Raw genomic sequence first — 24892 nt, forward strand, 5'->3', positions numbered from 1 at the left:
CGCAACTGTAGAGCTACTATAATCACCTTCAAATGCATCTTGCGAAGGTTGTTTGTTTGAACAGGATTCACATTTGTCTCTATCAATCTTTTTAACTTCAACTGAAGGCTTCAATTGACTAGACAAAAATTCCTGCTGTAACCTTTCAATGTCATCTTCATCTTCTTTCCCGGAAGGTCTTTTCAATAAAGTCTGTATGAAAAATAAAGAATGTGAATAATTTTTTTAATAAAGAAGCTTGTTATTGAACACATACACTCTCAACAGGCCCGTCATTGGGGGCATGCCTGCCCCCGGCTTTATAAAATACACTAGAAATGGAATATATATACACACATACATTGAGTACATGTTCTTTGCCTCCCCCCGGGAAAGTTGAAATGACAGCCCTGACTCTCAAGCACATACTATTGTCGATTTATTGTAACTGGAATGGGGGGGGGGGGGGCTCGAGTTCACTTGCCACCTTCGCAAAAGTTCTTCAGGAGGTACGAAATTCAATCATTACATAGCATCAATCATTACATAGCATTGTAGTATTTTGCTAAAGCTTTTCCCCTGATTTTCGCTTTTTTGCGAAAGGAATTTTTTATCTAGCTTAAACCCTGATGCATATCACAAGATGGGAACCAATGTGATCAGAGATCCTCCACACCAGTGGTTTCTGGAACTTCAAGTTTCTATTAAATGAGGAATTTTGTATGCAACTTACCTAATGTCCTGGTTTATTACAGTCAAACCTTTGCATAACCCTTTTTGATGCAGTGCCCCCACAGTGATACCACCAGTTTACATTGTTTTCTACGGGTTTTAGAGAAACATTTGCCCTTCAAAAGTAAATTACTAATATATAAATACAGCTGCTTGACAATTTTTTTTTTCAAGGAAACAGTTATTTTCCGGATATTATGCTGAGGTGAGCTCGGAAAGAAAAGTCATCACGTCTCCGCCGGGACTCGAACCCAGGCCCTCTTGCATACCGGGCAAGCATGCTACCATCTACACCACTGGAGACACATGAATCTGCCTTCCTAATTTCACGCACTGTGTCATGAGGCGCTGAAGTAGAGGCATTAGTAGCCTCTCTTAACTTCAGGAAATGGCCCCCGGGTGGGACGGTTTAGAGAGATATAGATGGCTTTTTTTTTCACGACACAGTGTGTGAAATTAGGAAGGCAGATTCATGTGTCTCCAGTGGTGTAGATGGTAGCATGCTTGCCCGGTATGCAAGAGGGCCTGGGTTCGAGTCCCGGCGGAGACGTGATGACTTTTCTTTCCGAGCTCACCTCAGCATAATATCCGGAAAATAACTGTTTCCTTGATATCTCTGGCTGAAAAAAAGCCATCTATATCTCTCTAAATTTTTTTTTTGGTTGGCGCTATTTGCTAGGGTTACTGGCAGGAAGATAAGAATGCCCATTAACATTTAAAAATGTGTCAGAGGGGACAGTGTTGGCAACATCACTATTTTGGGGACAGTCGAAAACTTGGCAACAATATGATATATCACAGAATGGGAATTAACCAATATTTTTCATGGATCCCTGAATGATGCACATCATTAGTAATCCTTGGAAATGCATCACAGAAGCATGTGCTTGGATCAGATTTATGTACATTAAAAATTTACTGAGTGGGGGCACTCCAGGATGTGTAGTCCAGAGCTGGTAAAATCCCGGGTATAGTCCATGACAGTCAGAGATAGTTCCGAGATAGACTTGAAAGCCTGAGGGGGGGGGGGACATGATGATATCAATTCATATATACACATATACATTAGATCAGCCAACTCCACCTTTGACACTGGGGGGGCACCTTCCCCGTATCTCCCGCCATGATGCCATGCATCACGAGTGATCTCTGGATTGCGAGTTTCATATGAGCATGTGGTCCCCACAGTCCGGAATGAATCCTATATTTTTGTATAAAAATTTACCGAGACGGGCCCCACATCAGGATGTGTAGTCCAGGGCTGGACAAATCCCAAGTCCTAGGTCACCATGGTGAAATATTTTTTTCATTTGCCAAGCCCTGGTGTAGACCATGACAGGATTAACACTGGCACACCTCACGAGTGATCCCTGGAGTGTACGTATCACAGAAGCATGTGCCCCACAGTCCGGAAGGAATCCTATTTTATTGTATTCAAATTTACTAAGAGGGTCTTCCCTCCCCCCCCCCCCTCCAGGATGTGTAGTCCATGACAGGTTTGGAAACAGACAAACGCCACGAGTAAACCCTGGGGGTGCATGTATCACGGATTGCTTGAACCCCCCCTCCCTATATATTCCGGGACAGATCCCATTTTTTACTCCACGATGAGCAGAGGCATTACAAATTTCGAGCCACTGGCGGAGTACTCGGTACCAGTTCCATAGTCTAAATTCAATTGGAGAGAGGAAATGCATGGAGAAATTGTGTAAAAACTCTTGAGAAATAAGAATCTGTCATTATTAAATGTAATTACTCACAAAAGCGTTTTCCATAATTTCCAGCTCTATCTTTCAAATATTTCATGAATTTTTTGAAACTTCCAATGCGAAGTAAACAAAACCATAATATAGCATGTTAGAAGTTGAGATAGTAAACATTCGGTGGTCTTTACACCATTGCTTTTGAAAACGGAAAAAAACGGGGCGCATTAGTGTTCGAAAATTTTTTTCGAATATGAGACGCGAAAAAAAAAATCAAACAAAATTTTTCAAATAAAACTAAAGTTTTAATATTCTTTTTTTTAAATAAAAAAGTGGTTTTAAAGAGGGAAAAAATTGACGTTTAGCTCAGTCATGACTTTACAGTCCACTCGGATGGCAACAAGGTTCAAGTAATCATCATCATCATCATAGATCATTCTAGATCTGCTGCTTTCAAAACAATCTTGAGCTGTTTTGTGCTCTTCTACTAGAAAAGCGTTTAGAGCTTGCTCAGTTAAGGAGGCTTTTTTTTCTTCTTCTCAGTAATGGTAGATTACAGCAAGTGGAAAGATATCGAGGTATTTATGGTTCCGTCACTTTACGCATGTTGTCATTATAGACTAAGATCGGTGAAATTAAATGATCCTTCTTAAGGTCACCAGACTCAGTGCCGTCTTAAGGCATGGGCCCACCAGGATATGGTTCGGGGGCCTCAAGAGAAGAGGGCCCCACAAAAATGAGATATAGTGGAAATTTTCGAAGAGTATGCATGTAAATTGGCTTGGCAGGGCCTGAGTAAAATAACATGTCTTGGGAGGAGGGGGGGCTCTTAAGCCGGTCGTGACAGAATCCGAGTTCCCCCCCAGTGTAATAACTCAAACAATCAACTCAACTGAACAATCCCAACTTCAATTTCTTTTGACTAGAACCGACTCTCCCAACTCAACACAAAATTGGGTGTTAATTCTCAAGGTGGTAGTGTGGGGGGGGGGGGGAAGCAGAGTCCTGCCTTCTACCCCATTCTAAAGTGTGAGGAAATGACTTGTATATAGAGCCAGAGACGTGTTTATGGGGGGGGGGGAGAGAGATAAGTGGGCTATAGCCCAAAGGGACAGAAAATTTGTCATTGGTAGCGAAGAATATTAAGTTATAATCAGAGAGGGGCAGCAATATTTGAATAGCGCACAGTCTGTTAAGCCAATCTGTGCAGTAGTAGTCTATAAAGCCATTGTATGGAGCCGCGTGATTATAAGTTTAAGGAACTATTGGTTAATTTTCCATAAGTGTGGTCAGCGGCTAATATGGTGACTTTTTTTTTTGCACCAGAATTGGTAGCCCTGACAACTGCATCTTGATTTGCTAGTTTTGGGAATCTTTTATCAACCGTATTAATTAGCCGCATATTTCATTAAATTTTTTGTGTTAATTTTTCCATGTTTTTCTCACATTTCCAACGATTTTGCATACTGTTGCACATTAGTGTAATAAATTGAATTTTTTTTGTCTTTTTATTGGCCATCTTGAATTTACGTTAGTGAAAGCGGCAGTTGCTTGGCAGCCCGAAAGCAGAATGTGCTGAAATCTGTGACGTACGTCACAGAACAATTTAGAAAAATTTTAAGAAAAAAGTGCAAAAAACAATATTATATGTATGGGGATTTTTACTGCAGAACATTTCCAGTCAGCAGAGAGCGTGTTGCGGAACAGTGCTAAACATTCTGCTTTGGGGTTTGGCAGGGGAAAAAATTTACCACGATTATGGAAAATTAAGTGAGCTACCTTTTTCTTAAATCTGTCTTTGTGGACAATTTACTATAGTTCTAACCTCCCTTCCCCCCCCCCCCTCTTTTGTGTGATCATAAGGACAGATTCCCATCACAAGGACTTCAGTTGGAACCCACTTGCGGCACAATTGGTGGTTGGTTGAAGGTGGTTTCCTGTAGTTCCTAATTTCAAAGGATGTGGATGATACCAGCCAATCTCCTTGCCAAAAAGTCTTGTTAAATTGAGCAACAGGCCTAAAAATATCCAATCATTCTCATTCATTCATAGTTTGAAAAATAGATGACAGCACTAAAAGTTCATGCAATACACTAGGTATACACTCACAATATTGGGGTACATTTCCAGCACAACTCTTTCTGTAGTAAATTTCCCATGGCTGTAGACCAGAGTTTTGTTCAGTTTGAAAGAAAGAAGGTAAAGATTTTTTCTTCTCGCCCTTGTCATTTCAGGGTTTGTTGAATAGCCTGGGGCTCAGGCATGTTAGAATAGAATGCCTTCACTACATTTTCTTGGCAATAACAAATCAATCTGTTGGCATTCAATCAATCATAAATGAACCATGAAATATCTAATTTTTTTCTCACATTGTCTTGATCAGGGCTATTAATGATGAGGGCAAGTGAGTTGCGTGGGACAAGGGACCAAAGTTGTCCTCTCTCTCTCACACACACATTTTTCAAGCCAAGGAGGGGTAAAAGCAATATTCATGTTAGCAGGGGTGGCTCTAGGGCTACTTAACTCATGTGGCCGCACAGAGTGCGACCAAAAAATGGTAGCAAATTCAAGATAAGGGAAAAAAGTTGGGAAAAGATATTTCGTCCGTAAAATTCAATTTGTGAATGTTTGGATGGAATAATTTCTCAGAGGAAACTAATTTTTAATGCAATGCATCTAGCTAAGAACACAGATACCATAAAATCTGATCTGTACGCCTAGATAAATTGACTCCCCTCTGATTCTGGAACAAGTTTTTTAACAAAATTTTTTGACTTATGCATAATGTACAGTAAATTGCATGAGTTATCATCCACAGTACAACACATGTTATATACAAATCTACAGATTTTTTCAAGACATTCTTGTGCTGCTTTTACGTTGGAGGGCATCAATATTATGTCTCTAAAGTGTGTGTGCCTCTTCCTCTCTACAGATATCAGATGATGAGGATGACACGCATCCAAACATCGATACTCCCAGTCTGTTCAAATGGAGACACCAAGCACGAGTCGAACGTATGGCTGAGTTTCAACATGAGAAAGATGAATGTGAAAGAAAAGCAATGGAGTAAGTAGAGTAAGAAATGTGTTATAAAAATGCATTTAAAGGCACTTTTCATGAATTTATTTTAAGAAATAAGTGCTGTAAAATTGCATAGAAAGCGCTTAAACGATTTGAAACCAACATAATTGGATTACTAATTTAAATAACAGTACAGAAATAATAGTATATTAACACATGAATAGTTTGAATTTAAAAAAAAAAAAATGTTTTTCCTTGTACGGTATAACTTTGGTTAATGAGTTATTCATGTAATGAGCGAAGGTTTTGAGTAAATTTTGACTTAGTTAATGAGCTATGATTCGCATTGCGAGCAAAATATTTTGTGCTTTGTTCATTTAGTTTATCCCAACTGAGTCGATGGTTTTTGGCTTTTATCCACACATGTATTATAGGTAATATTCTCCCCTTGTCTCTTTCTTCATTCAGGGTGCCTCACTCAAAATATGAACACACGTGTGAGCGTGACTGTTTACTATATAAAGCTAGATGTAGCATTGTAACTACATGTTTCTGCACTTAAAGCATTTTTTCAATTCTTGGAGAAAACTGGGCTGATTGCATTATTGGATGTAACTTTGAGGGGTTAGCTCATTAACAGGAGCTACCAGTTGTCAAAGAGTCCTTAGAAAAGACTGAAACTGAAGACATACACTGCTCAAAACAATTAGGCCAGGATTACACTATAAAAGTTTGATAAAAAATCTTGTGCAAAACTAGAAATAAAAAAAACAACCACCGATAAGCCTTTTGATTACATTCGATCGAATGCAGCCGACACACTTATTGGTTGCATTTTTTAACTTGTATAAAAGAACTTTTTATCAAACTTATGTAGTGTAATCCCGGCCTTGGGGGGGGGGATATTGAAAATTTGATGATAATTAGTGACATAATAACCTTGTGATTTATCCATAGTAAAAGAAAAAGGATTGAAATACAAATTTATCACATTTTCGCAAACTTCAGAGTATGCAGATTTTTTTTTTTGCGATATCAAAAATCACCTGCCACCAGCAGCCAATGGAACATAGCTTCCAATGAATTTTATAAAGGTGACCAAAAAAAAAAATTTCTTGATTGCTTCAACGAATAAATGTGAGATTTTGAAAGTGTGATTTCCCATCTGTGGAATAGATTTTTGGAAACTGGAGTTGTATGTTGAAGGTCAGGGCAAGGTTATAGGCCTTCAACATCACGAAATGAAGATCAGTATTTGAGACTGACCAGGGGTTTTTAAGGGCCCATTTTTGGGAAAATTTTCCTTATTTTTGCGAAAAGGATCATTAATTTTACGAAAAGTAATTTGTGGGAAGCAAAGTAATCAAATTAATCTATCACAAAAGAAATAAAATTCCAAATTTATGGCAGCATTAATTATTTTGTGGAAGGTCAGTTTTTTTTTCAGGTCCAGAATTTCGTGCATGGTCCATTTTTTAGATGAAGAATTTTGTGAAGGGTCCAGAAAACTGACCCAAATTTTGTCTGGGCAGACCCCTGCTGATTGCCAGGAGAAATCACACAATGAATACCGTTTATCTACAGCAACAACTTCGTACAGTTACTGGAAAAAGTTTTAACTCAAGCTGTGAGAAAGCAACTCTACTCTGTCTCTCTAAATCTTATTGAACATGTTTGGGACATCCTACAGAGAAGAGTTGCTGGATGTCTATCACTCCTAAAACTGTTAAACAGCTGGAAACCACTTTTCAGCAGGAGTGGGGCAGAATACTTCAGTTCCTCAACAATAATGTCTGAGTCCTTGCCTCATAGGTGTCAAACATTGTTTTCCATTCAGGGAAGACATACGTTGCATTAGAAATGATTTTCATCCAAAAAATCACATTTTTTGTATGTATAAAATTTTAATTTTACTGTTCTTCAGCATAAAACTGTAATAAAATTTAATTATTCAATGAATGTTGTATGTATAATTTTCTTTTCTCATATTGTACTACACCTCTGAACTAAATTTCAGCCTTTAAAATTTTTGCCGATCTGCTGTTGATGGCCGAAACCCTATATATTAGCTAATTGTTTTAACCAGTGTATAAGATCAACATTCAAGAACTAGTGAAAGAACATGGCGAGGAGTTGACTAGACAAAGTAATGGACCTCCATTACATGCAACAGCAAGAGCTTATGGATGGTATCTTGTCCAAGGAAGAGAAAATTGAGGTCTCTCACTTCAAATAAGATAAGAGATATAAGGGAATCTGTGTAAAATTTTATAGAAAAGAACCGCCCTAATGAAACTGTAGCAATGCATGTAATGAATCTGTCCAACAAAATAATGTAATTTCCCATTTCCGAGAAATCCTAAAAAAGAGGCAAAAGCAAGTGTCATTGGATAAGATTATTTTTCGTCACAAAAAAAGAATAAGTTTGCAAACAGTGTCCGTAAATCATCTTAAACGATAATCCTCCTCTCTCATAGTTTAGAATAAGTTAATTTCTAAACATTATACTGTATGTTTATTTATGGCGTTATTGTATTCTACGATTATTGTTATTTGTTATATTATTGTGCTTCATTATTTATTGAATGCGGTTTTTATTATTAACAGGAATGAATAATTGTGGATTAAATTCTCTGGATTTCCATCATTTCCTATGGGGAAGTTTGATTCGATATGCGAGCGATTTGAATAACGAACATGTTCACAGAACAAATTATGAGCTCATTAACCAAAGTTTTGCTGTACTTGATAATATGCATGAAAGAGACTGCAATTGCTGTCCTCAATCATGTATGGTGGAAAGCTTTGATGCTACATTCGCAGCTATTTTGCACTCTGGTAAAAAAGAAAATCTGTGTCCAAGGAATCCGAGTAATTTAGCCCTGCCTGAAATTGCCACAAGTTACAATATTCAGGAATAAAAATTCAATTCAAGCTGTTCTTTCGTTCCTCAATATTATTTTATGAAATTCAGTGATAAGTTATATTTTTCTGCAATAGTTAAAAAACAATAATTGATATCCACGAAATTTGATTGTTTGACAGGACTCATCAAAAACTGAAGGATTTGCGGGAAAAAATAAAGTATGCCGAAAGTAATCAAGGATTTGATATGGCTGAACTTAAAAAAGAGCTTACAAGTCTGGAGGAAGAGGAATCGAAGCTGAAGAAAGAGAAGGAAGATCTCTCTAAAAAAGAAAAGGTATAAAAAGATACAATATTAAATTTCAGTTTTTATGGTATATAAATTTAATTGCAAATTTACAGTAATTTCTGGCTAATAAATTAATATAATTTGTCAAATAATACCTAAATAAAAAAAGTCTGAGTTTCTTAATGCAGATATGTACAGGGTATCTGGCTTATAACGTTTTCCCATAGAACAGTCATGAAAAACATTGTAAGCAGGAAAATGCTATAAACAGGAAATCTTGAGTATTAATAGAAGAGACAGCAAAAACGAGTCATACTACAGTTTTTATTCTAAGAGATTGGAATGAGTAATTTTTAAAATCAATTGTAAAAATTATTTAAGATAACAGATTGCATGTAGCTGCTAATAAAAGAATCAACATTTTTTTTGGGAAAAAAATTACCAAAAACTTCTTCCATTCTTTAAAAATTATGTTATTGCAGTAGTTCTTAACCAGGGGTGCGGGGAAGCATAGCTGCCTTTGGAGGGGGGGGGGGTGAACAACAAGTGTGGTTGTGCCAGGCCCCCACATTTAGGGTAACATTTTCATTCAGAAATTTTGAATTTTCATCAACTCTGCAAATCTGTATTTTCATCTACAGGAAGAAATAATCCTGAAATTATTTCTTTTGCAAATTTTGAATTTCTACCCCCTTCCCTCTCCTTCATACCTGAAATTATTTTAAATAAATTCTGAATTTACACAATGTCTAGAATGTTTTTAAAATAAATTCAGAATTTTCATCAATTCTGAAGCTATTTCATTTTCAAAAATTTTTAAATTCAATCTGAATTTTCATTTTTAGATTTTTTTTATTTCCCTCCCACAGAAGAAAAAAAAGTCGTGGCTAAGGCCCCCCCCCCATATTTTTCTTTTAAGAGCGGCCCTATTGAAGTGGGGGGGGGGTGTCAGTCAAAAAGTATAATCACAAAATACAGTGATGTTTGTCTATCAAAAGAGAGAATGCTTTAATTAACTTTTTTTTAGAGTATTTATAATGAACAATTTCAAATTTTCATATATTTTAGAAAATGCCATGGAATGTTGATACTATCAGTAAGGATGGATTCGCCAAGACTGTGAGTAAAATTCAATTATGTGTTTAATAATTTTTACTTATTCAGCTTCTCATTGGTAGGCTATAAAATACAGTCAAACCTCGTTAGTGCGTCACCCGGTTAACACGTCACTCCGCTTACCGGGTCACTTTTGGGAAGTCCCAATTGTCCTCAGGCAGGAATTGGCACAGCTATGGCTTACTCCGTTTAACGAGTCACTCCGCTTACTAAGTCGTATTTTTGCTCTTCCAAGAGTGACTCATTAACGAGGTTTGACTGTATATAGATAGGGCTATCCAAGAATTTTACCTGGCTGGCAAAGTAGTGACCAGTTTGCTCAAGGCATACAAATAAGAAATGCCAGGAATTTTATGCATACCACTTATTTTTTAATAGACCCTCACATTCAAATCTCAATAAATGACAAAAATAGCAAATATAGGGGTTTTTAAATTCTTGTGTATATTTTGAAATTTTTTTCAAAATTTTTTTTTTTGGAATATTTTCTAAGCATAAAACTTGATTGCATTCATTGTACAGTATACCAAGAAGGCTGTGACACCCAATGGGTGCCGTCTTCAAAGGGGAAAGAAAAAAATTGAAAAAACCATAAAATCTGGTTTTCTGATTTTTTCCCCCCTTTTTCTTCCAAAGACTACCGATTGAGTCGGAATGTATGTAAGGATTTACACTGAAGAGCCAAAAAAAACTGGTACACCTGCCTAATATCGTGTAGGGGCCCCGCGAGCACGCAGAAGTGCCGCAACACGACGTGGCATGGACTCGACTAATGTCTGAAGTAGTGCAGGAGGTAATTGACACCATGAATCCTGCAGGGCTGTCCGTAAATCCGTAGGAGTAGGAGGGGGTGGAGATCTCTTCTGAACAGCACGTTGCAAGGCATCCCAGATATGTTCAATAATGTTCATGTCTGGGGATTTAGGTGGCCAGCGGAAGTGTCTAAAGTCAGAAGAGTGTTCCCGGAGCCACTTTAGCAATTCTGGACGTGTGGGGTGTCGCATTGTCTTGCTGAAATTGTCCAATTCTGTCAGAATGCACAATAGACATGAATGGGTGCAGGTGATCAGACAGGATGCTTACGTACCTGTCACCTGTCAGAGTCGTATCTAGACGTATCAGGGGTCCCATATCACGCCAACTGCACACGCCCCATACCATCACAGAGCCTCCACCAGCTTGAACAGTCCCCTGTTGACATGTAGGGTCCATGGATTCATAAGGTTGTCTCCATATCCGTACACGTCCATCAGCTCGAAGCAATTGGAACCGAGACTCGTCAGACCAGGCAACGTGTTTCCAGTCCTCAACAGTCCAATGTCGGTGTTGTGGGGCCCAGGCGAGGCGTAAAGCGTTGTGTCGTGCAGTCATCAAGGGTACACGAGTGGACCTTCTGCTCCGAAAGCCCATATCGATGATGTTTTGTTGAATGGTTCACACGCTGACACTGGTTGATGGCCCAGCATTGAAATCTGCAGCAATTTGCGGAAGGGTTGCACGTCTGTCACGTTTAATTATTCTCGTCAGTTGTAGTTGGTCCCGTTCTTGCATGATCTTTTTGCGGCCGCAGCGATGTTGTAGATTTAATTTTTCCCGGATTCCCGATATTCACGGTACACTCGTGAAATGGTCGTACGTGAAAATCCAAATTTCATCGCTACCTCGGACACGCTATGTCCCACCTCTCGTGCGCCGACTATAACACCACGTTCAAACTCACTTAAATCTCGATAACCTGCCATTGTAGCAGCAGTAACCGATCTAACAACTATGCCAGACACTTGTTTATATAGGCGTTGCCGACCGCAGCGCCGTACTCTGATTGGTTCTATATCTCTTTATTTGCATACGCATGCCAGGACCAGTTTTTTTGGCTCTTCAGTTTATATATATATAATATACCCCGTATGGTGAATGACATTTGCCGGGTTGGGGTAACTCATATATAAAATATTAAAAAAATCTGTTGCTGGTTTTGTTGTTTATTGATCTTTGAACATTAGTTGAGGTAAAATTTGGCACAAATCTTAGCATCATTACCTCACTCTTTGCATTATTATTGGTAAATACTAGTTGTAATTTTTTTTTCCTGCTCTCTCAGGTTATCAATAAGTCTATGCCTGCAAGAACAGAAGAATTATCTGAAGAAGAAAAGGCAGAGAAGCAGGTTAGTCTTTCCACTTTTTTTTTTACTAGAACCTCTGATAACTATTTTCTAAGCATAAAACTTGATTGCATTCATTGTACAGTATACCAAGAAGGCTGTGAAATCTTTACAGCACTGTTTTGTAACCAAGGTGTAATGAGAAATGATGAATACTTGTGACAGCAAATAATTCTTACAATGTTTCAGAGTGGTAAGGGTTCCTTAGAACATAAATTCTGTCAATCCAATTTAATAGGTTGTCATCAAAATACAATATTAATGTATCAAGCAGGAAGACTTCTCAAACAAGATCTACTGAATTACATATTTTAATCAAGTTCGTCATTTAAATTTTTTCCCGGGGGTAGGGGGGGGGATGAATATATACTCAGTACATTGTACAAGTGCCAAGTATATATTCATTTCTATTGCATGTTTTAAAATTTTTGTAAAGGGGGCAATTGCGCTCCTGGCTTTTAAAAAAATTAGGGAATCGGGAGGGGTGATTGCTCCCCCCCCCCCCGATGCCCTAAATGATGGGCTTAATTTATAAGAAGATATCCACTATCAAACACATGGAATCTATGTTGTAAGTTGTGCAAGGATTAAAAAATTAGCTATTTTTTTAATTCTGATTGGTTAGTATCTTATCCTCATTCTCCATGCTCACTCTTCTCTTCTAGACAAAGTGTTGCTGTTCCTACACATTTACAACGAACCTGAAGGGGGGTGATAAACATTTTTTATTGAACCATGAGATTGACAGTCATCCCTTGTCCCCTTTCTTGCCGCAAAAGCAACAGGCCTACAACGGTACAATTATGCAATCATTGCATTTCGCTCATAGTTGGAAAAATTGATGGCACTACACATAACTAGCATTACACAGTAACAAATTTCATGTTAGGTTCACAACACCTTCATGCACATTCTAACATGTAGCAATTCATTAGAAATTCCACAGTTTCTCTCTCTCATTTCTGCGTTGATTTTTTTTCTAAGTTCCCTAAAAAAATCTTTCATTAAATCGGAGCTACCTTAGGGCCCTTTCACATGGAATGGATGCGGGTCCGGAAGAAGTTTTAGCAATTGGAATATACTGCGCCTTTCAGACGAGCCGAAAAATCTCCGCACCTAGGAAATGTTCATGCGGGTTCGGACGTCGTCCGCATGTGTCAAAACCAAAATGCGGGCTCCGCATCCGCACATAGAAGTTTTGTCAATAGGTTTATTCTGAGCTATTCACACGATGCGGATGCGGAGCGAATTCGTCCGCATCTTTGGCTACTTTTTAAAGCTTATTTTGCACTGAATTTTTTTAATTATTTGCCATAAATACCCTTAAAAACACCATATGATGGTCCCTGCTCATTAATATAATGTACCTACATACGTCTATCCCTCCGTTTCCTTCTGAGATGGAGATATAGCAACTTTAACTGCCTTTTGTCCATATTTCACAATTTTATACAATAAAACCTGCCAACAACGGCCACTGACGGGACCAAAATTATAAGCCGTTCTGTTCATTACGAATATTTAATTGACTACATACTTTAATAACTTTTAAATTTAATTTTAAAATTTTAATTTTTAAAATTATTTAAAAAATATAAATATCTGAAATATAATTTGAAATATTTAAAATTTTTTTAATCTTTTAATTTTTTGAAACTTTAAAAAAAATACTTTTATTAAACAATGTTATCCACGTACAGTGTTCACTCAGGACCAGATTAAGACGTTTGAAGACCCTAGCACTTGAATATTTTTGGTGGTCTATAAACTTAAAAAAATGGAATTTTATATTTCAGAAATGACTAATCTAAGGATGGGATTTCACTCTAAAAGGTTTATGAAAGTTATTTTATAAACCTTGAAAAATGTAACCAATAAACACATCTGTTACATTCGAGATAACTTAACTGATCCACCTATTGGTTGCATTCATCAAGTTTTATAAACGAACCTTTATAAAACTTTTATAGTGTAATCCCGGCCTAAGACAGAATTGTGAATATTTCTAAGCACAGGCATTTTGAAAGTCTCTACCCCTCCCCTTTTTTACTACTTGCAAATTCTTTGATAACTCCTGAATTTTTTTTTTTTTTTTTGGAACATCGAATGTTTTGGATGTTTTTGGAATTTTCTTCCATATTTTTCCGAAAAGACGGATTTTTTTTTTTTCAAAATATTTGAAGACATTTTCTCCCATCGACTATTTGTGAGGATCGGGATGAAGACATCTTTATTCCCATATTCTATGTGGCTCTAGATTAAACCACCAAAGAATGCCTCTAGGCTGCCTATGGGCGCTGAATCAGGGGTGAAGGAGAAAAATAATTACAAAAATTGAGAAAAAACAGTTTTTATGCACGAATTTCGAACTAAAGATGCGGGCGATTCGTCCGCATCTTCAGCGATCATTTGAAAGGGTATGCGGACCCACGTCCGCATCCGCTCCGTGTGAAAGGAGCCGTAACCCATTAATGACGACTTTGATTTTTTTTTTTTTAACAAAAAATAATGAGTAGAACCACTTTCACCATTTATTGGCAAAGAAAAAACTTAAAATTTAGAATGTCAAATTTTCATAACAACTGGCGTTGATGGGTTAAAAAACCTGCTTGCTAAAAGTGACCAAATTGCTATACATTTTTAGGTTTTTTTTTAAATTATTAATAAAGTGTTCCAGACTGCCATGAAGTTGGGCTGGAAGAGATCTCGGCAACGGGATAAGTTTGACGCTAGAGTTCTGGTGTTCATTCATTCAGCATTATACCCAAAAAAAACATTAATATTCTTTTTAAATCCAGACTCTTACTAAAAGCGAACTTGCTATAAGCGGGCTGGACTGTGCATGTGTAGTTTTAATCATCTATTCAGAGTTTGTTCTAAAATGTAGGCCTATTTAAATGAACAAATGCTGCAATGGAAAAAATTTATATTTTCATTTTTGTTGTCTTCCATGCTTCCGGGGACCCGGGTTCGAGCCCCACCATCGCCACAGTGGTGGTCGGCTGAAGTTGGTTTTCTGTGGTTCCCAACTTCGATGCGCAAATGCGAGCCGATCTCCCCGTTAAAAAGTCTTGCCACAGAGAGCAACAGGCCTACAAATAGTTCAAATATTCTGTCACTACACATCATTCACTTCACTTCTGCGATATAGATGGCAGCACTGAAAAATCATACACAACACTAGATATGCACTCAGACTGTTGGGTACACACACACACCTACAATTCCAGCACAACTCACTAGGTAGTAAATTGCCTATGGCGATAGACCTGAGTTGCGCTCGGTTTGTAAAGAAAAAAAAAGAACCCCCAATTAAAAATGCAATAGCAAAAACTAGAAACAATATATATATATATATATATATAATATGCCCATAAAATATATTTATGGCTGCCTTATTCCAAATATGAGAATATATGGGAAAACTCAAACTATTTTTTTCCCTTTTAGAGAATATTTGTGAAAGAGAATGAGAAACTTTTGAAAAAGTTTGGCATGTTCAGAAAGTATGATGACAGTAAACAGTTTCTGAAAGAAAACCTGCACCTCGTATGTGAAGAGACCGCCAACTATTTGGTTATCTGGTGCATAAACCTAGAGGTGGAAGAGGTAAATTGTTCATCTATTTCATTGTGTGCTCCGAAAAATTTTAGCAGTTTTACTAGAGGTAATCTGATTAATTGGTCCACATTTCAGTCAAATACAAATTATTTATTCCAGCTTACTATTTTGTGTGGATCAATTTTCAGTGTTTGTTATTCCTTAATTTTTAGTGTTTGTAAATCCATCACATAGTTATCTTGAATGCTGGTTTTTACATTCAAATGACATTTTAAATGCTATCATTGATCGAAAAAAAATGGTTCCAGAAATGCATAACAATCTGATATTTATTATGGTCAGGTTATGAGGCAACCCTTAACCATGTTTACCATCTTCTGGTTTTGAGAAAGAAAAAACCTTTTCCTCATTTCCCCCCCCCCCCACAACAAAAGCCCATTTATATTGTAGTTTTATGTCAGAATGAATCATTTGTGTTTATTTTCTTATGACTTATGAATCTGAAAAATTTAAAAAGTCATTTTTCGACATGATAACATACCCTTCATGACGAGAATGTATTTCACATGTTATCTAGAAACATCAGTTGATGGAGCATGTTGCGCATCAATGTATCTGCATGCAATTCATTTTGGAGCTAGCAAAACACTTGAGTGTGGATCCAAGGGCCTGCATTTCTTCTTTTTTCACCCGGTAAGCATGCCATACGTTTGAATTTATATATGCAGGCTCATCAAATCCAATGTCTATTTCTATTCTAATTTGTAAAGCTTAATCCAACTAATTTTAATATCTTTGTCATTTTATTTAAATTTTATTTCTTGTTCGTTTAATTTTTCTTTGTTTCAAGCATTGCCGTTTTTTTTTTTCTACGCTATATTCAATATTTTGTAAAAGTGCACTGCTTTAATTTTTCATTCCTTCCATGAAGCAAGAGAAGAAATCAACATCATTATTTTCTAACAGATGTCCATAAAATTTAACCTATGGCTTTATGAATCGTGCCTCTAACTTCCTTTAGTATCGTATCTGTAATTTTAACCCATTATTTTCTGTCAAAAGTTCCAGAACTTTCTGATTACACCTCATACATATTTTCATTAGAACATAACATAAATGCAGCAAAGTAAATCTTCAAAACATATTCAAATATGTGAGTAAGAATGTTATCAGTCAAGCTTAGTAAATGTAGTGAAAACTTTCATTTTCCGACCATCAATTTGAAATTCTCAGTTAACTGATGCCATTTTCTCTGTGATAAGTGAAATGAAGCAATAAGGAAATGAATGCTGAAGTCAGTAAATTTCTTTCCAATGAAAATGAAGATAGGAAGAAATTTCACAATTGCAGATAAGCAACAATACATAACCATTTCTTTAAAATGGTTTTTTTTTTCATTTCTATATTTGGTTAGAGCAACAGAAACATTGGGATTCATCAGAAATAATGCTGCTAAAACAACTTTAAGCAACATCATTGTTTGCTTTGTTGATGCCTAATATGTAAGCAAACAATGATCAAATTGTCTGTATATTTTTTTAAATGTAAGATACAGATACTCGATATTTCCTTTTGATTCTGACTAGCATAGACAACACTCATACCCTGAATTGGCATATATTTGATTACCCAGAAATTTTAATTTTATTACATGGACTTGTCTTAATTACATCATATAGCCTAATCAAGGATCTACTGTATCAGGAAGGACATGGTTGTACTTGTTCAATTTAATAAAAATATTCTCTAGCTTTTTGTACTCATATTTTATTGTAATTTATTCAGAATGTTATGAATAGAAAAGGTGAATCCACATCTAAAAACCCAAGTTCTCATAGCAATCATATTCTTCAATGTTGCATAATAACAACCCATAAAATTTTTTCCTTAAACTCCTATGTTTTTCTTATTCTGGTTTTTTAGTATTCAAACAGCTGACACAGAGTACAAAGATGCTTTCAACTCTGAGCTTGAGGCTTTTAAGAAGCGAGTGAAAGAAAGAGCCCAAATTCGAATCCAGAAAGCCATTGAAGAAGCAGAAGAGGTTTGTGTCATGCTCTCATGTTTGGCTGTAGTAAACTAATGTGTGCTTTGAAAATATATTTATCAATCATGTAACTAGGATTAAAGGCCGTAGCAAGAGGGAAGGACCTATATTCATTCATTTGTAAAAGATAGGTAACCATAAAAAAAGGGGAGGGTTCGAAAAACATTCGAGCCTTTAAAATAATTTCATTTGAAAATAAACGGAATGCAATTTTAATACAAATACATGGTATATAAGTTAGCAAAATTGTGTGTGAAACTAAAACTGTACATACTTTTGCTCCACTATATGATTTACAATAAAAAAATATGCTTTTCTAGAAGCACTTTGATGTTTTACTTGTCATAGCTTTTTATGAAGCCACAAGGTATTTTCGTTCAAGAAATAAAACACATTTCAATAAGACTTAATTTTTTACATTAAACTTATGTTTGAGTTTTCCTCGAGAGTTTTATAACTTTACTGATTAAACAGAGCGGGACTGTTTTTTTTCAGCCCAATGCATGAAGGAAATAGACATTTTCTGGATATTATTGCGAGGTGAACTCAAAGAAAAGGCAGAGACCATATGACTTTTCTTTCAAAGTTCACCTTGGCATAATATCCAGAAAAAATCTATTTTATTAAATACTGATTAACTTTTGAGTTTTATCATTAAATTATGTTAATATCAATCGTCATACATTATTCTAGAGCAGGGGGCTTCAACGTTTCAGGCCAAATTAAGTCTGCAGGCCATTACAATCCATTGAGGCTAGCAAATGTACAGGGTCTTTATAATCAAAGTTCCACTTTGAAATGGCCATAAAAGAAAAACTAGACAAAATGTTATCAAACTTAATAATAGTTTGCAGGTCATGGTATTTAATTTTCTGCAAAACAAACAAAAAGTTCAAAACTCACCACCAGTGGGGAATGGAGCTGTATGGAATATTGTTAAATTAAGTAAGACATCGGTTTAAAATGTTTTTAATAATTCCTAACATGAAACTGTTTGTGGGATTATGCAAAATTGCAATGGCTACATAGCTTATGGCAGGAGGAATGAAAATTTAAATTATGCAAATTCCCCTGGTCACCAGACCTCAACGCCACTGTTTATGGTGATAACAAACAATTTGGCAGAACTGAAAAATATGATACAGCGACATGTCCATAACATTCCTCCTGATCCTGATTATGCTAAGAGTTACTGTTGAGAACGCAGTAACATGATTTAACTTACTTTCAGAATATTGTGGATGGCACATTCAACATGCTTTGTAGCACATTTTAGAAACGATTAAAAACATTTTATACCAATGTCTTATTTTGTTTAACAATATTGTATACAGCACCATTCCCTGCTGGTGGTGAGTTTTTGTTCTGTCAAGAATTGAATCCCATGACCTGTAAACTATTACAAAGTTTTAACATTTTGTCCAGTAGTTTTCCTTTTATGGCCATTTCAAAGTGTAACTTTAATTATAGACTATAGTCAAATAGGGGTTTTCCTGGAAAATCACTATTTTGTCGTAAAAGAAGGGTTACCGTTAAGGGGGATTTTACTGTATTTTTGTTACCGAAAATGTTCTTCATTCTCTTCAAAAAAGTTTCACATTTTTTATTGCATTTTATATTTATTAGGAAGAAAAACAAAAGAGGTTAGGTCCTGGAGGACTGGACCCTGTGGAAGTTTTTGAGTCCCTTCCAGATGTAAGTCAGTTTTTATTCATTTTCTGCAGTATCTCTCTGATGAATTTAGAGAAAATTCTGTCATTTCATTTCAGTTTATAAGGTTTTAAAAGAAAAATAAGCATAAGGATCAATATTGCATTTTTCAATTCAATTTATTGTTTCAATTTTTTACATAAATACAAAATGAGACAAAAAATCAGCAAAGGGGTCTAGAGACCCATACTGGTTGATACATTGCAAGTTTATAATGAATACTATATAATCAACTCAGTTACTTTTATAAGTACAGCCTGGATTATATGCACTAAAAAAAAAGCTGCAAAATATGCTCTAAAAATACACAAATATGCACTTAAAATGGCATAGCATGCTCTTGAAAATACAAAAATATGATCTTAAAAAACCCATAATGTGCATTAATAAACCAAAAATATACACTAAAAATGTTAAAACTTTCGAAATACATACTGAAAATGAGAAAATATGCATTAAAAAAAATCACCATGCAAAAAAAAAAAGTACATGTTTTTAAAATGCATATTTCCTATTTCTTAGTGCATATTAATTTCCCAAAAATATCTCCATATATGTGTATACTGTATATGCAAATAACTTCTATTACTAAATATTTTTTATTTCGGCATTTTTAATTTCTAGTTTGTTGCAGTTGTGCTCAGTAACAGAATGCCAAACATAAAAAAAAATTTGACACTATTTCTAAAAAAAACACTGTAGAAATAGCAGTAGAATAAAATGGTTGATATTTAGGAAATACTTTATTTTACAAGCGTCTCTATTAATTTTCTAAACACTACCTATGGAAAAAGAAATCAATGGTATGAAAATATATATGAGCAATGTTTATTTGAAAAATTATGTAAAAAATAAGTGACCTTAAATAAACCTTTAAAAATATACTTTTATTCTGAAAATTATTTTTCAGAATAAGTGTATGATTTTAAGTGTATAATTTGGTTTCATGCATTGTTAAAAAAGGGCCAAAATATGCAAATGACACGTGTGGTGCATTTATTACAACATTTATTAATAATGAAAAATATCAGCACTCTACGTTGTGCTCTTTATTGCAGAATTACACACGACATATATGACACTGAAATATTGAAAGGACATTGTGAAAATCATGATGCTTCACTTTTAATCATTACGTTGAGTTAATTTTATCTCTCCATCTAAATAATGTTACATGTACAGGGTGTTTCTCGAAGGACCCCTAACTTTGAAAATAAATAACTCAGAAATGATGATAGAAGCATGAAACCAGTGGTATGTTTATTAAAAAAACTAAGAATCTGATACAGAAACCTTAAAAAATTAGTTAGTTCGATAGAGGCGCCGTAGATGGCATACCATAAGTAGGCTGTACATAGTGGGTGATGCAAGCAGACCTCATTGCATTCACATCAAAAGCAATTCAAAATGTGCACCTTTCACACAACATACATGTCACAAACGAAGAATGAAATTTTCAGTGAGACTCTGTAGTGTGTCACCGGAAATAGACACACAAGCTTGACAAATAGCCTCCTCCAGCTTGTCGAGTGTTAAAGGATTGTTGCTGTAAACAATGTCCTTCAGTGTACCCCACAGAAAGTAGTCACAGGGGGTGAGGTCGGGTGAATATGGAGGCCAGTCCATGCCTTTTCCCTTAACTGTCGAATAGTTCAACACAATAACTCTATCATCGAAGTATTCATCCAGAAAGTCAAAAACGGCTTGTGTACGGTGTGGGCGAGCCCCATCTTGCATGAACCATGCCGTGTATGGTCGATAATCCAACGCTTGTTGAGTGGCAACAAATTGTTTCGAAAGCGCAATATACCAGTCAGTCGTCACCGTTTCTCGCAAGAGAAAGGGCCCAATGATGCTTTTGTAGGAGATTGCTGCCCAAATGGTAAGTTTTTGGCAATGGAGTGGTCGTGCGTGAGACAAATGTGGATTTTCGGTATCCCAAAATCGCCAATTGTGTCTGTTAACGACAACATTCAGATGAAAATGCACCTCGTCTGTAAACCATATTCGGGCGACACCAGAACCATCAATTCATGTTGAGCATCCCGTTAGCAAAATCCTCTCATTGTCATTCAGTTCAAACTGGTGAAACATGTGTAATGTTTTCTGCATGTGCTAGATGGCGTGATTCCGGATTCAGCTGCAAGTCTGGGGACAGATTTATTCGGATGATGCTCAATAACTGCAGCAAGTACCATTGCATTTTCAGGTATAGCAACGGAGTGGATGGGACCCACATTTCTGACTAACGCATCGGCCACGTTACCTGTCTGTTGAATAGCTCACGAATTGTTTTCCCATCTGGGCCTTTTGCGACTTGAAATCGCGTTTGAAAACTCTCCTTGTGGCAGTAGGGCTGTGATTTAATCGGTGGTACTCCAACACAATAAACACACGTTCTTCCATGGAATACATCACTTCCGTAATTTCTTTCACTATGCTAATAGCAGTCACGTTTTAACAGGGAAATCTTCGATGACTAGTTGCTCTCTGCGTCTGAGCTCTTTTTATAGGAATCTGTAATGCCGCCTGTGGCGCAATTTGTAACTAAAATTTTGAGGTTTCTGTATCAGATTCTTATGGTTTTTTAATAAACATACCACTGGTTTCATGCTTCTATCTATCACCATTTCAGAGTTATTTATTTTCAAAGTTAGGGGTCCTTCGTGAAACACCCTGTAGAAACTTTCAAATAACAGGGAAAAATAAATGGTCACTCTTACATATAATCAATAATGAAATTCTGTACACTCACCCATCATCACCTCTCACTGGCGAACAGCCCTGGAGCTCTAGAAGACATCGTCAAGGTTTATTTTCAGTTTCTTGAGAGTGTGTATTCACGTTTTAACATGTGACTTACCCTCATGAAACCCTGATATCACTCTGCTGTAAAACGTGGTCAGCACTAACTCTATATCGATTTAAAACTTCCCTGATTGGTTGAGTATGATTGCCTGACAACCAACAAAGGCTCTCAGAGGCACATTTTGAAAAAAGTGACCATGTTGCGCAATCTTATACGTGTCTCAATGCAAGAAAAATGCATCATAGAATTCCTGTGAGGGCAAAAAACTCAAACGTGTTCAGACGTGCCAACTTTTGGAATCCAGAGATTCTCCCGAAGGGGACTCATAGACTCAATCAAAAAAAAATTCAAAAAAGTTTCATTGCTCCCGAGCAGAATATAATTCCATGTCAGTCTTTCCATGCAGAATAGAGAAATCACAACTACATACTGTTCATAAAACAAGTGTTTCCTTTCGTGGATACTATCAGTGATTGATAATCTTGGATATATGAACTCGTAAAAGCTTTATATTGAGCGTTATATTTTCTTTCTGAAGACATTTAATCGGAGGAAACAATTTAAAAAACTTCAAAATATAAAGCTGCTGACGAAAAACACTTGTGTTTACTGCACGGCTGTTAATGGAATACAATAACGATTATACAGGAATTTTTCGGCAACCAAGGTCATGTCCCTGATGATTGCCAGTAAACGCTACATAAACAAAGTCACGTCTTTGCCAGTTACTTACGGTCGCCAAGACTTTTTTTTACGGCTGCTCGATGGAAATGTCCATGGCTGTCCTCTATGGGTGTTTTCCCAAACGAAGTGAAAGCTCGCATAAAATCTAATTTCCTGTCAAAATCTGGAGAAATTTTAACAAATCCGGAGTTTTCTCCCGCCTAAATCTGGAGAGTTGGCAGGTCTGCGTGTTGCTTCCAATGTATATTTGTGGTTTCGCTATGGGGGGAGTGAAATCATGACATTTGCATATAATCCGGGCTCTACTTATTAGTGAACAATATCAACAAACTGAAATGGAAAAAAGAAATATTGCTAGGTTCACCTAAAAACATAAAAGAGCGAGACTGCTTTTTCCTCAGCCTAATACGTCAAGGAAATTTTGGCGATAATATCAAATCATCTATTCCTTTGATGTATTGGGCTGTGAAAATCTGTTGCTGTTCCAGACTACTCTAGTGACCTGAAGCACTGCTCCAGATCTTTTAGGTGACCTGTGTCATATTCGCACTCCGATTAAGTAGTCTACAGCACATTTTCAGATCACTTAAGTGGCCCACAGCACAACTTATAGGTCACTAAAGTGATTTTTTCCTCTCTCCACTGCCTTCATTATACCCACCTACCATTTGTATCCAGGAAAAGAAAGCATGCATAATTTCTTCCCCCCCCCCCATATAGTTTGCAGGGAAAAATTCCCTTGAAAATTATTTTTCCTCATAGCGATATGCATATTTTTTTTCCAACCCCATGTCCAAAGCTCTCGCTGTTCAAAAATTGTTTGGAGGTTGCCTGTAATATGTTTAGGTTCTCCAACAAAATGTCTCTTGTTTGGAGGTTTTATTGTACGTAGAGAACTTGTGGACCTGAAAAAAATTTATTCTGATGGGTGGGGCATTTTAAAGAGGTTTTGCTGTTTAAGTGAATGATTGTTTTTCCTTCAAATAAATTAGATAATTTATCAACTTTTCTAGAAAATTATTGCCCGTTATTTTGACAGGCCTTGAAGCAATGTTTCGAAAAACGTGACATCTCACTATTACAATCAGCCATCACTAAAATGCCAGAGGAAGAAGCAAGGTATCACCTCGACAGGTGTGTCAAGTCTGGTCTCTGGATTCCAGACGCCAGCAAAGTCGAAGCAGCAGAAGAAACCAGTGGGAATGAAGCAGAGCCTGAAAGTTTGTCGTAGAACTCTGCCAATCAGCTGATAGGCTTTCAATGGCTTTTTCGATCTGCCATATGTAATCGTTTTGGAGTTTTTTTTTTTATTATTTGTAAAATACTTTTTTTTTTTGAGTTTGTCTTTTTTCCCCAGTTATGCACTCACTGTTGAATCTTGTTAACAATGACGACTTGTGGCCTTGTTTTTTGAATTGAATAATGACAGTGACACGATCAATCGACGACATTAGCTATGAAATAAAGAATCCTGCACTGTTCAGGAAACACTAAAAAAAACAGACTTTTGATTTGATTCTTTCTTTAGAAAATTTTGGATTTGATTGTAATAAAATAGAACTTTTCCTGATATATATTGAATTGATGATTTGAAATGCCAACTTATTAAATAGTTTTCATTCCAGTTTCCACATTTTAACTTAAATATGCCTATCTGTAACTCCTGCAAAAACACTGCTTCTAAAGTCACTCGTTTGATCTTTCACATGAGTGTTCATGTGCTTGCAAACTCTCAATATCACTCACTGACGAAGTCCGTTGCTGTCTGGGCAGAGGCGGATTTCTTGAGGGTTAAATTTTGCCGCCCTTCTCCCAACTTTCTCGACCACTCATTCCCGAACTAGCCTGCTAAGCTTCCCTGTAAATATATCACTATAGACAATATTAAGTTTTAAAGATCTTGCTTTTAAAAAAAAGTACAAAAAATCTCATTTAGCATACAGATGACATCTAATTAATTCTACCAACCTGTTTCTTCAACCCCCCAAAAACTAATCCACACCCAATCATATTTGTTTAAATAGGAACCTTACTATCTTCTATTTATTCGTATTACATCACGTATTCAAAATTGCTCTAAATATCACATTAATATCAAAAACTTTTAAAAAATCATGGGATTTAACCCTTTTGTGTACAAGTTTTTTGCAAGAAATTTAGAACAACAATCAAAATTCATCATAAGAAATTTAGAAATGCTAGACATCAC

At 36.2% G+C, this 24892-nt stretch overlaps 2 protein-coding genes across 2 annotated transcripts in view; one reads left to right on the forward strand and one right to left on the reverse strand.

Moving 5' to 3' along the window:
• Positions 1-2622, reverse strand: part of LOC149081302 (RNA polymerase II-associated protein 1) — a 50750-nt gene extending 48128 nt beyond the window's left edge. Inside the window, exons 1-2 of the mRNA XM_089238136.1 lie at positions 2472-2622; positions 27-192 (exon numbers count right to left, since the gene is read on the reverse strand). Coding sequence (XP_089094262.1) covers positions 27-192; positions 2472-2486 — 181 coding nt within the window. The 5' untranslated portion in view covers positions 2487-2622. The remainder of the gene's footprint in view (positions 1-26; positions 193-2471) is intronic.
• A 210-nt stretch (positions 2623-2832) lies between these two features.
• Positions 2833-24254, forward strand: Cdc37 (cell division cycle protein 37). The gene is made up of 10 exons (XM_089238137.1): positions 2833-2992; positions 5350-5483; positions 8484-8640; positions 9661-9711; positions 11810-11875; positions 15323-15481; positions 16011-16126; positions 17357-17477; positions 19107-19175; positions 23723-24254. Exons 1-10 carry the CDS (start codon positions 2960-2962, stop codon positions 23912-23914), a joined length of 1098 nt encoding a protein of 365 aa, XP_089094263.1. The 5' UTR covers positions 2833-2959; the 3' UTR covers positions 23915-24254.
• Positions 24255-24892: the final 638 nt, after the last annotated feature.

The sequence above is a fragment of the Pholcus phalangioides genome, unplaced genomic scaffold (genome assembly GCF_987345545.1).
Source record: "Pholcus phalangioides strain wild (caught in Gottingen) unplaced genomic scaffold, Ppha-v1.0 ptg000010l_1, whole genome shotgun sequence".
NCBI classification, from domain to species: domain Eukaryota; kingdom Metazoa; phylum Arthropoda; class Arachnida; order Araneae; family Pholcidae; genus Pholcus; species Pholcus phalangioides.